Raw genomic sequence first — 12,851 nt, forward strand, 5'->3', positions numbered from 1 at the left:
CTAGTTACAAGATTTTGCCTGCGATTGCAGCACATCACGATCAAGAATTTGGCAATAATTAAATCAATCAACATTATATTTTTGTGTCAATTTAGAGTTATTGAATGAACGTTCACACAGTATGTCTAAGAATTAATGGTCAATAATCCACCAGCGTTTACTACGCTCAAAATTATTTGGGAATTCAATTTAATTTTCGAAAAATGTTTCTCATGTATAATTCGTATTAGGTATTTATTATTTCATATTTCAACTCAAAAACAAAGAGATGTATTTGACATATTTCACTATATGTTTTTTGATAACCATCATTGACACTCTAGTGGAACTAGACTTAACATCTGCAAGTTCAAATCAAAATATTTCGACTGAAAAAAAAAGAAGTTCCTATTGCTGCGAAATACAAGTACAGGAAAACCTTCTCGAAATATACATATTTTTAGAGACGATAATAATAGTTTCTGATTTTCCTGACCTCAATGAATTGATAACTCTATTTTCATAACAACTGATTAATCGTGGGAACTATTATCAGATTATTTTCGAAAAAAGATTTTCAATACTTTCAACAGTTCATCACAGTTTTTTAGTTAGGTCAAGTACAAGCATCATGAGGGACGACCCAGTTATCAATTCACCAGGTGAGAATGAAAGCTTTATAGGAATAATTACAAAATTAATGTTTTTATCTTTATATAATTATTTTGCAAGAATTTTTTATTTGTTTTTTTCTGGAGAAAAATATTAAAAGCAATTACTTATTCAATGAAAACCATCAAGTTTGCTGGGTTCTGGGTTAGAATTCAATGATTCCAATAATAAACCTTTAAATAAGAAATCAAACCAAAACTCACTTTGAAATTTTCGCAGATTGCATTATGAAACATAATATACAGGGTGATTCATAACTATTGGGACGTAGGCTAAGGGCAGATTGTTTGGACCAAAATATGGCGATAGGACCAAATATACCTCAATAAAATATTGCTGTGGAAAAAGATAGAGGGCGTTAAAGTTGAATTTTTTTTTTCGTTTTTTGCTAATAATTTCACTGTATATTTTTTCATCCGTTTTTAAGAAAAACACAATTGAACAGTTCAGAGCATCGGAAGGGGATTTGAAGTAACGATTTATTTATTTTATTCATTCATTTCGACGATAAAGCATAATTAAAAACAATGTAGCATAAAAAGAATAAACTTAAATTAAATGTTCTACGTGCCCTCCTTCGACTTCTATGCCTTTTCTAATTATTTTAATAAAGGACTTTCGAACTTCGCGGCGGATTTTGCAGATTGCAAGTGATATATGATATACTTTATGAATAAAGTAGAAGAAAAAATAATGATAAAACAATAGAACTGAGAATATTTTCTCACATAGAAGAGTCCTGTCGAATATTTCTGAAACTTTGCGAGATTGACATGTTACCTTAAAAGTTGACGCATTTTATAACGAATCCGAAATGGTATGCCACTAGCTTAATCCTTTCTTACATCACGGACAATTTATTTTCACCAAGACACCCAGTTTTGAACACATTTTTCTCAGATATTCCAAAACGATTCTAATGTGTGACCAAGGCTTTCTTTAAGGCCGTTTCTAATTTTAGAGACATAGGAAGATTTATTTGTCGAAGTGGAAGCAAGACAGATAATAACTTTAAGGTGGCAGAGAGGAAGAGAGTCATTTTACGAAGAATGGGTGAGGCATAATGACTACTGTTATTCGCTTATGCACAGGAAATACACTTACGCTCCTTCGTATGGATAGGGTGATCTAGAAATAACTAATGGCCACCACGTTCACGTGACTTAAATCTGTTCGATTTCTTTTACCAAAGTCCTTGTTTTGAACGTTCAAGAAATACTTCAACAAGTGTCATACCATTTTGGAAGCCTTATTAAATGCGCCAACACTTGAAGTTACCTGTCAAACTGGCAGAGAACCCTTTTTTTTTCAGTACAGTCAGTAAAAGATAGGTAAAGTATTAATTTTAAATATTAAGGCTTAAAATTTCAGGCCTGAGTATGAAGAAGCATTATTCAGGATTAAACTACAATAAAACATATGGAAAAGTAAAGACTTATACAAACAGGAGCAAAAATTTTTCCAGATATCTGTGATTTATGAAATAATTATTCAAATATGTGATTTAAATTTATTGTTATATTAGATAGACTTCTTCTATCATTCGATTTCGTTGAGATAAATCAATAAATTTGCAAAGAAAAAATTTCAGGAAAAACTTCTCCCTATGGAAATATTCAACGTGACGTGTTTTTGTAAGTCACTTGCTATCTTTGGCCTATAGATTCATCAAACTCCCAATAATGCGAGCTAGTCATGAACGAACGTAGGAAATACCAGAGAAGCCGAAATATCTAGACGCAAGTGTAGACTCGTTTCGGTATCGTTGTGACTCATCAGTACAGTGTAGCGTTAAATATTCCAACCAGAGGATAGGGTCTTAAACGAAAACTTGGTTGAAGTTTTGAGATATTATTTCAATTCTAAAAATGTCGGCCCGGTTTCGTTTAAAATCCCATCCTCTGGTTGGAATATTTAGCGCTACACTGTACTGATGAGGGACAATGATCCAGAAACCGTTTGTTACTTGACTGTTGTACCTAATCTTATCAAATTTTATTTTCGGCAGTTTTCTAGAAGAAGCATGAAAGGGGAATGTTTAATGAACGAGTTTTCTCGATCTCTTTTGTCTAAAAACATAAACTGTGGGAATTTCAGAAATTTCCTCTTTTCTTCGTGTCCAAACAGAGGACTTTTAAAAGTCCTTAACTCGGAGTCTTCCTCATACTGATATACGTTGAGGGTGCATGGAATACGGAGTGTAGCATTCAATATTATTATTTTTCAGTTTCCGTAAAAGGTATTGGTGTGCGTCATGGCCAAATCCTGCTGCAGTTCTTATTTTATATAATTGTTTTTGGCATTGAGATTTCTCTCTCATCCACTTTATCAGCAATGCTAGTCACAGACAAAAAGGTGAGTTAACCAGGTTTTATTCGTGAATTCAAACTAAGCTTACACCACAATCTGCCTTGGCTTCCTTTGTAATGATGATAAATATTTTTAATGAAATTTGTTCAAACATGCCAGGCAAGCTTGCTTGATTCTTGTTGACTTTTGTGTATATGTAGATCAAGTGAAGTTAATCGAAGTTTTATCAGCAGTTGCTTACCAATGATTCAAACTGAAATTTGTTCGAGCTGAAGTTCGAGCTCTCATAAAACTTTGTATGATACGCAAAAAACAAAAATAAACACTACAGAATCTATATAGAATGAAAATCAAAATGGAAAGAAAATGATTTTCAACTTTTTCAAAAAATGTTTCATATATGTAATTACAAAATATTCAAACCATGAAGCCTCTGCTTAGATACAGTCCCCTAAGGGTGGCATGCATTGAAGTTAGAGGTTTATACAACTAAAACCCTAACCCACCATTTTTTCTATTGGAAAAATATTAATACTCATTTTTACAAGTATTATGGACTTGTTGCTTTTGTTTCTTGTGACTCTGCATGTGTAGATTGAGGTGTCAAACATATATATTACGCACCAAATACATCAACATTAATACATTCTAATAAAATACTTTTTTTCAGTTCGAAAACACCCCCATATCGACCGTAAGTCAAATGATGTGTTCGTACATGTTTGGCTTTGTCATAACAGAACTGTTTGGTGCAGTCCTCTGCAAAAGATACGGATTCAAATGGCCGATGGTTCTGCTAATGATCATCATTTCAGCCGTTACTCTGAATCTACCAACGCTTACTGATGAGTACGGCGCGCATGGTATCATCGCTTGCAGAGCCGTACAAGGACTTTGTATCGGTCTGCTGTTCTCAATGCCTGCTGAGGTAATTAGCAGATGGGTTCCAATCAAGGAACGTACAATGTTGGGAACAACTGTTTATGCAAGTGAGTGAAATGCTCTCATATTATATACCTATAACGTTTAACGGAAAAGTTGAGCATCCTGCATCCTGTGTCTGTGTATGCCGACTTGAACTTGGTTCTCTTGTTGCTATGTTCTACCTCGTTTTCCAGTGGTTTTTTTTGTTTCATTTTAGATTATTCTAGGCCGATTTTTCTCTCTCTCTGTTTTTCCTCCAGGTTTTCTCTCAACCTGGTGCTTGGCCTCGTTTTCGTCATAGTTTACTCTTTCTCTTATACCACTGTTTTCATGGCTTTCCATTCTTTCGTAGACTCTTTTTACCAGTTCTGTTATGTATTCTTTGATTATTGTATGTAGTTCTTCTCGCATCTCTTTCAGAGTGTACCACTCTGCGTGTAGCACTTCTCTAAGAGTTGTGTTCTATATTGTTTCCAATTTTTGAGTTGATTCTTATTCAGTTTGTCAATGTGTGTATGTAGCTTTTTGGCACGCTGTTTTCGGTTTTTATGGTACTAGGACTGCTGTATCGTCTACGTAGAGACCTTATATAACGTCTTGATTTGTAAACGTGGTGTAGTATGGGTCCTTGTAAGAATCCCTGTGGTACTCCTGCTTCTATATTTTCCATCTCTGATGTTTCTTCGTTGATTTCACGCCAGCTAAGATTTTATAAGTTTGCTGTCGGAAAGTCGGCTTTTAGCATTTCATAAATGAGTCTTTGGTGCCATACTTTGTCAAATGCTTTCTATATATCCATCAATGCTGCTGCTCTTCTATATCCTCTTTGTTTTTCTTTCAGGATTGTTCCCATTATTCTGCGTTGGCTCCCGGTTCCATGTACCTTTCTAAAGACGTGTTGAGTTTCTGGGATTATTTCCTTCTCGTAAATGATTTCCTTCAGTCTCTCCAGTATAATGGTTTTGGGTTTGCCTGGAATGGGTAGCATTATTGTTTCTCCTATTTTCCATCTAAGTAGTTTAGAGACTTCTTGTTTCGAGAATGCCGTTGCAAATGTTTTTCAGGAAGGCTCTTTAGTGTTCTGATATTGAGGTTATTTATTCTTGAGATATTTGATTATCGAGTGAATTTTGTCGGTGGTGACTTCTTCGAATTTATAGTTATCATCCCTTATCAGTTTTACTTTGTTTTGTTCTGTTACATCGTCTTCGAATGTTCTGTCTTGGGTTTCATTCGGTTTGTATACTTCTTCGAGTTATTCAGCGAATATGTTCACTTTATCCTCATCTTTAATCATTGTATCGAATTTGTTCCCTTTCGTTTTGTTGATGATTTGGCTATTGCACATGGTGATTGGTTTTCGTCTGATAATTTTTCCAATTTGGTGTTCCATTTTTCGTTGCAGTGGGAATAGTATCCTCTGTTATTCTTTTCTTGCTATTTTCTTCGGGATCATGAGGTCTTTGATGTGCTCTGGTAATTTAGTTTTCTTTTCCCCTATTTCTATTTCTGTAATTGATTTCTTGATCGACGTTTTTATGATTTCCTCTAGGTTAGTACTTCCTGGTCTAGCTCTTCTCTGTTGTTGATATTTCTTATTTTTCTGCAGTTTTCTTAAATTCTTCCCAGTTGTATATAGTCTCCGTTTTCTTGGAGACAACTTGGATAATTCTGTTCTCTGTGTATCATGCCAATGTTTTTCCTCTTTGGTTAGTTGCCTTGCATTACTATTCCGTGTTTTTTGCATTTAGGTCTCTGTCGATGAGTATTTTGGTTCCTTGTTTCACGATGTCGTCTAATCTTTCTCTGCAAAATTGTTTTTGGGTGGGATGTACATCGAGTAGATCTGAATTATTTCGTTGCTTTTTCTTGTCAATTCGATGCCAACAGTTTCGGCCTTAGGTTCATTGTCTTTTATTGTAAGGGGGTGATGCACAATATCCTTTTTCATAAGAATTGCTACTCACCTTTCTCTTTGTTGTTTCGGCCTCTTCTATATGTTACATAGTTTCTCATTCTTAGATTTTTGCTTTCTTTAAGTTTTGTTTCCTGAAGTAGAATAACCCATATCAGGTTTTTTCCCATCTGCGATAGAAGTGAGTTCGTCTTTCCTGGTTTTTATTTCGTCGCAATTCCTTTCAGTTTTATTCTCATATTGTTGGTTTATTACAGAAATTTAACTATCTGTCCGATTCTAGAAGTGTACCTATTTGGTAAATTGCTCTTCGGTCGGTTTTCGTCCTGTAATGTCTAGAAGCAGTTCTGCGAGTTCTTTTGCTTATTTGGATTTGTTGTCCTCTGTTTTTTTTAACCACTTTTATTTTCTCCTTTCTGTTTTTTGTGAATGTCTCTAATTGTTTTCTTTTGAAAGTGTTTTGTTTTTTACTGGAATACCTTTTCAGGTAATCTCTTCATTGTTTTTTTTGGGGCACTCCACTGAATTGGTTGGGTGAAGCCCTCTGCAGTTCGCACATTTTGCTGGTGTAGTTTTTCTGTATATACAGCATTGAGTTTATGTTGTTTCTGTAAACGATCATTATTGATTTCGAATCATAAATTCCGATAGGTGGATTACTTGGTGAAGCATTAGCCTTATATGCGGGTGGATATTTGTCTGGTACACGTCTCAACTGGACCTTCGTGTATACGCAGCTAGGATACTTGGCAATAATATGGGTAGTCTTGATGGCCATTTTCGGCGCCGACTCACCCGAGCAATACCAAAGGAAGATCTCTGGGAGCGAATTGGATTACATTGTTCATAACAGAGGAAATGTCACAATCAAGAAGAAAGTAAGACTTCGACTGATTGTCTAATACTTTATGAATAATGAATTGTTGTAGATGAGGATACCATGGAGGAAAATTTTGACATCAATGCCATTTTGGGCTATTGTTGTCGCTCAAATTGGTGCCGGTTGGATTCTGTTTGTGCTGACAGTGAATATACCGCAATATATGGCTTATAACTATATGGTTCCTATGACTCAGGTGAGTGAAGAGAGAGTACCTATTTTCGGAATCAGTATCATTCAATAATCATATCATTCAATAATCAACGGTGTTTATAAATCATTACGAGGTGGACTCATTTTCCTAAATTGATTAATTTTGGTTTGTTTTTTAGAATACGATCGTTGTAGTGAATCTGATAACATGGGTATTGAGTTTTTCAATAGCTGGCATTGCACAACTTCTCATCAATGAGGGAAGAACTACTATAGAACAGTCACGAAAATTGTTCAACACCCTTGGTAGGTATAGTTTATTGTGGCACATATTTTATAGGACTACTGCCTCATGAACTAAGACACAAAGGTATCTTACAGAGATACACTTTTTGAATTGAGCACTAAAAAAAAATCGATTGTCGCAGTTCATATTGTTTACCACTTAGCCCCGTTTTCACCAATACCCCTTAAAACGGGTACTTAACTAAGTGTCGTTTAAAGTGCATGGACGCTTAATTTTATTCCCAGTTGCGCGACTGTGGCTTAACAGAATCTTAAGTAAGGGGCCCTTAAGTTTTTAAGTCTAGTGATATTTCTGTTTTTAAATTTGGTGCAACCTCATCCTAGTCCAAGCTATTTCATTGGTTGGCCGGTTTCCGATGATCGTTGTCATTTCATTAACCTAACTTAATGGTCCTGTCAATCATTCAGTCAAGGATTGTCAAATAAAGAGTACCTAAGTTTATATAAGTACCTACAACACTTTCTTGTTGTTTTATTAACGTTGAAGAGGAACGTGAAGAAAATGTCCTTGTTAGTACGAATACGATGAATGATTGCCAAGCAAGTGGTGGTAATCTACAAAAGGCACTCAACTTCTCAACAGAAGAAAAGAGTTTGTTGCTAACTATAGTATGATTTGTGACACAAAATTGATAATTGAAAGACTGATGGCATTACAATAAAGGCAAAAGAAAAGGCTTGGTATTCAGTAATTATTTCATTCAATTTTCAAAATCCATTAATAATGGGAAGTTCGAAGTTCTGCAGACAGTTCAACAAATCATTTTAGGTTAAAATCACGCCCCCAAATATTTAAGCGTTCATCACAGGAGCACTTAAATTTAAGGTCAGCTTTAGCCATTTCAATGTCAGTGTTCAGCTGGTGCAACGTAATTTAAGGGTTCATTTTAAGGGACACTTAACACTAAGGCCCGTTTGCACCAATCCCCCTTGAAAGGAGTACTTAACTAAGCCTCGTTTAAAGTTAATGGACGCTTAATATTATTCCCAGTTGAACGATTGTGCCTTAACAGAATCTTAAGTAAGGGGCCCTCACGTTTTTATATCTAGTGATATTTCAGTTTTTTATTTATGTGCAACTTCATCCTAGTCTAATAAAGCCATTTCATTGGTTGGTCGGTTGCCGATGATCGTTGTCATTTCATTAACCTAACTTTATTGTCCTGTCAGTCTGTGTCAATGATATAGGGAACTCTAACGATTTGTCAAAATCAGCTAAGCCTTCGTTGCCGTGGGGCACACAAGCTTTTCCCTCCATTGATTCGCATGCTATTTTGGTCGAGTATTGTATTTTGTGCATGTTTTCGGAGAAAATGTTCTTCCCGACGTTAGATTAGAGTGATAAGACTATAACTTTCTCAGAAATGCCTCTTTATAGTGATAATGAAAAGCTTTGTGTGCCCCACGGTAACGAACAATCAGCTGATTTTGACAAATCGTTAGAGTACCCTATAGGGAACTCTTAACGATTCGTCAAAATCAGCTAAGCGATCGTTGCCGTGAGGCACACAAGCTTTTCCCTCCATTGATTCACATGCTGTTTTCGTCGAGTATTGTATGTTGTGCCTTTTCTTAAAGAAAATGTTCTTCCCGGCGTTTGATTAGAGTGATTAAACTATAGCTTTCTCAGAAATGCCTCTTTACAGTGATGATAAAAAGCTTTGTGTGCCCCACGACAACGAACGGTCAGCTGATTTTGACAAATTGTTAGAGTACCCTATAGGGAACTTTGTCAAAATCAGCTGATTGATCGTTACTGTGGGGCACACAAATCTTTTTATTATCACTATAAAGAGGCATTTCTGAGAAAGTTATAGTCTTATCACTTTAATCTAACGTCGAAAAAAACATTTTTTCCAAAAACATGCACAAAACACAATTCTGCAGCCAGTTCAACAAATTATTTTAGGTTAGAATCCAGCCCTTAAATACCTAAGTGGTCATTACAGGAGCGCTTAAATTTAAGGCTAGCTTTAGCCATTTAAATGTCACTTAACAGTTGGTGCAACGTAATTTAAGTTAAGGGTTCATTTTAAGGGACACTTAACACAAAGTGCGTTTGGTGCAAACGGGTCTAAGTGTGTTTGGTGCAAACGGGTCTAAGTGTTACAACTCCAACCCTTAAATCTTGAATAGGGAGGAAGGAGTAAGTGATAGCAGATTTGGAATGCATTCCTATCCCGAGTTCAGCACATTTAATTTTGTTTTCATTTAATCCATTTGTTTTCGAAATATTCACAATTAAATTTTGTACAATACTGAATCAATCAATCAATTTTCACAAATTTATTATGGTTTGGTGATAATCGTCAACTGTCAACCAGACATCAAACAGAATAAATGATCGATTTACACAGCATCATTGACGGCAAAACCAGTATTTTTCAAAATGAAAATTTCAAAATTTGGAAAACGAATGGATAAAATGAAAAAGAAAATTACAGTGAACTCAGGATAGGAAGGACTTTCAAATGAGAGATAAGGTCCGTTAAATTTCTCCCATTTGTGGTACCTACGATGTTATAACATCTATTACACTCTTTATTCTCAGTATCTCTTGCAGTTTTTAATAGAGATATACAAATATGAACTCTTCAACTTGTTTCAGTTGTTTATTGTACCTTGATTGTGAGTATATGACCAACTCGTTGTCATTTCAGGAAGCTGCATCCCAGCATTCTTCTTCATACTGCTAGGTTTAGTTACACAGGGAAATCAATACGCTGGTATGGCCATCTGGGTCACCATCTCTGTGACGAGTGTAGGAACCATTTGTGGCTCTAAACTGAATTCAAACGATATAACCACAAATTTCGCTCCTGTGGTTTACGGGATTGCCACATGGATCAGTCTGGTGTTCAACATGATCACCCTTACGATCCTCACCATGAATTACAATGTAAGTTATGACCCCCTCTCCTTAATCCAGGCTTCAAATAATCTTTCTGGTTTGCAGTTGGATGACTGGAATGTCATTTTGATATTCTCTGCGCTTGTGGCAATCTTGACGAATTTATTTTATGTGAAGTTTGGATCGGGAGAGGAACAAGAATGGAATTTGTACGAGGATTTAGAAGGTAATTTGGAACTATATTATAGCATTCATTTATTCAATCGACCAATGAACAAATTTAACTACCCTGTATTTGACAGAAAAATTCCACTTGTCGATGAGTGAGTTAATTTAATTTCAATAGAGGTTGATCAAAACCTTTCAAGTAATTTTTCTTTTCTGCAATCTTCAGTCTCAAATTTTTCGAGAAGTGAATTCTGCTCAATAGTTATCCGGTGAACTTTTAATACCAAAATAAATTCTTCAATATTTTTCAGATGAAGAAATCGATCTATCGAAGTCAACATCTAGAGCATCCGTGGATGAAGGAAAATATTTACTGTATGTAAGAAAACAATAACCAAAAGAATCAATCCATCAAAACTAATTGAACAAAAATTATGTTGAATAAGAGAAGGCTACAAATTCAATGGTTTTTGTTGGATTTTAGAGTCGCACTTTCTGTATAATGGACATTTACAATCATGAACATACGAAGAGATATTATAAAATGAGTTGATTTGTGATTTATATGTCAGAAACAATAAAAACTATTTGGAAATCAAGTATTTTTTTCAACCTCGAAAATTTCATTCGTTTTATGCTATAGAGTTCGTAGAAACGATGCAAATTCAATTCAACATGTTGTTTATTCTTCAAACCGCTACCTTTTATTATATTGAAAATCTTAAAACCTATAAAGGTGGACAGAAAACGATAACGAACTATTATTAAGAGCATTAATACCCTATAAATTTCAACAGCTTTATTTGGCAAAAATATAACATTTATATGTCGAGAAATGGTGCGTTCCACAAAGCCCAACTGACAGATTACAATCTTGCCCTAGCGCTAAACCAAAGAGGACATAAAAGGAAATACGAATGAATGGTTATTTGATATAAACGGAAGGTGTGTATGGGTTTTTAAATTTAGCTTTTGTGGCCATCGCTGAACTCTTTGACAGCCAAAAAATGAACCTTCATAAGAACTCTTTTATTAGCTGTGAATAAAGCGTTTTATCACCTTGATAAAAAAGAACGATTGAGTTGGTTTCCTTGTGAATTGGCATGAAATGAGCTACAACTCCTTATTTTTTTCTCGAGAAGAAGAATGGTTGATAGCTGAATGAAAATCGTACATTGTGTTCGATTTGATCCTCAAAGCTTATTTTATGAGTTTGTGAAGCATATGACGAGATGATTTTCTCGAAACTTCTTCTGGATTAAGTTCGAGGCTGAAATTCACCAAATAAAAGAAATTTTTGAGGATGAGTGAGTTATCTGCTACAGAATAAAATGCATAAAAAATTTGTAAAAAAATTCCCCCCAAGACCTAAAACTCATCACTCGCTTGCACTAAATTTTATAATTTATTATTATAATTTTTTCACCTATTCCCAAAAACGTTTGATTATAACAGTAATTCGAATAGTCGAATAGTGTTTATTATTTTCGTGTTATTACATATTTCTATTATTGACAGGAAACCGTCTTTTTTTATACCTTGAGAATAAAGAAAGTGAAAAGATTACATCGCATTAACAAACAACTGTTTTTCTCTAGATGAGGTCAGAAGTTTGGGTTGAGATAAATAGGGGGGAGGGGGGCACAACACCCTCCTCAACTTGAATCCTGGATTCGTAACTGCACATACCTGGTTTCATGATAGAGGGTGCAGATGACCATTGAAATGTTATCCTAATAATAATATAGATATTCATTTAAATGACTATAAATCTCGTATTCAAAAAATAAATAAAATATTGAGGCGTTATAAATTCTCATCAGTAGTGCAGTATCTACACAATATTGAATATTTTTTATATTAGAACATACCTACCCAATCTCAACTCCAATGTGTTTTGGGATATTTTCATAATTATAACTGGGAATGGAAAACTGTCCATTTTTTTCTCTGCATATTATTTCACCTACTATTAAAAATATCGAAACAATTACTATACAGGGTGAGTTTTTGAGTGATCTAATTTTTTCAACATTAGATTCTTGAGGTATAAAGGAACAATTTTTTGCCAATATCATTTTTTTTTATTCCGCCCTGATAAAAAGATATAGCCATTTCAAGTTTTCATAATGAGCTGTGCCAACCCTGGAAAAACAAAATTACCTTCAGAATAACTAACTAAATCCAGACAATACACCTGTGGATCTTTTAAAAAGAGTTGCATTCAGTCGAAGTACCCAATTTTTCGAATTTCACAGAATTTTTTTTATTTTTATTTTTAAACCTCAAATTAGTCGAGAACGGTGCATTATACGAGGAAATTTGAAGCCTACTTTTTATTTTACAAAACGTTCAAATATTCATTAGATAGCATCCAACTTAGTTTCAAGAGTTGAGTTTTTTGAATTATTTGTATTTTTATCGTACGAAATAGTTATAATGAGAAAACTGACGTGGGTGATATCTTGTGTTCGAAAATTATATATCAAATAAATGAAAAACTATATTAAGAAATCAGTTTCATTCGATAGAACTAAAAATAACATTTTATTTATGATTTTTCAACAGCCTGTATCTTTTTAAACGAGCCCATTCGGAAGAAATGGTGAAAAAAAAGAGTGTTTCTTTTGAACTCAAGAATCTCGAGTCGAAGACTCACCCTGTTCAAATAGAAAAAATTGTTATGAATTATT

General features: G+C 34.5%; 1 protein-coding gene across 2 annotated transcripts; it reads left to right on the top strand.

The window, feature by feature from the left end:
- Nucleotides 1-481: 481 nt before the first annotated feature.
- On the top strand, nucleotides 482-10,753 carry LOC123316913 (sialin-like). Of its 2 annotated transcripts, XR_006538114.1 has the most exons (10): nucleotides 482-641; nucleotides 2,879-3,006; nucleotides 3,632-3,950; nucleotides 6,452-6,678; nucleotides 6,730-6,876; nucleotides 7,013-7,139; nucleotides 9,800-10,038; nucleotides 10,096-10,216; nucleotides 10,470-10,655; nucleotides 10,716-10,753. XR_006538114.1 is itself a non-coding variant. In XM_044903225.1 (9 exons), the coding sequence occupies exons 1-9, from the start codon at nucleotides 611-613 to the stop codon at nucleotides 10,550-10,552; spliced, it is 1,422 nt and encodes a 473-aa protein (XP_044759160.1). In that variant the 5' UTR covers nucleotides 482-610; the 3' UTR covers nucleotides 10,553-10,753. The 2 variants fall into 2 exon arrangements, 1 of the variants encoding a protein (XP_044759160.1); XM_044903225.1 differs by having other exon boundaries at nucleotides 10,470-10,753.
- The last annotated feature ends 2,098 nt before the right edge of the window (nucleotides 10,754-12,851 follow it).

Source organism: Coccinella septempunctata, chromosome 7 (assembly GCF_907165205.1).
Source record: "Coccinella septempunctata chromosome 7, icCocSept1.1, whole genome shotgun sequence".
NCBI lineage: Eukaryota > Metazoa > Arthropoda > Insecta > Coleoptera > Coccinellidae > Coccinella > Coccinella septempunctata.

What these genes read in the sequence shown, in the direction of transcription:
- LOC123316913 (XM_044903225.1), top strand. Translation starts at nt 611, where the DNA reads ATGAGGGACGACCCAGTTATCAATTCACCAG. An exon ending in ATGTCACAATCAAGAAGAAA is followed by an intron (nt 6,679 to 6,729) that starts GTAAGACTTCGA and finishes GAATTGTTGTAG; the next exon opens with ATGAGGATACCATGGAGGAA. An exon ending in TCCTCACCATGAATTACAAT is followed by an intron (nt 10,039 to 10,095) that starts GTAAGTTATGAC and finishes TCTGGTTTGCAG; the next exon opens with TTGGATGACTGGAATGTCAT.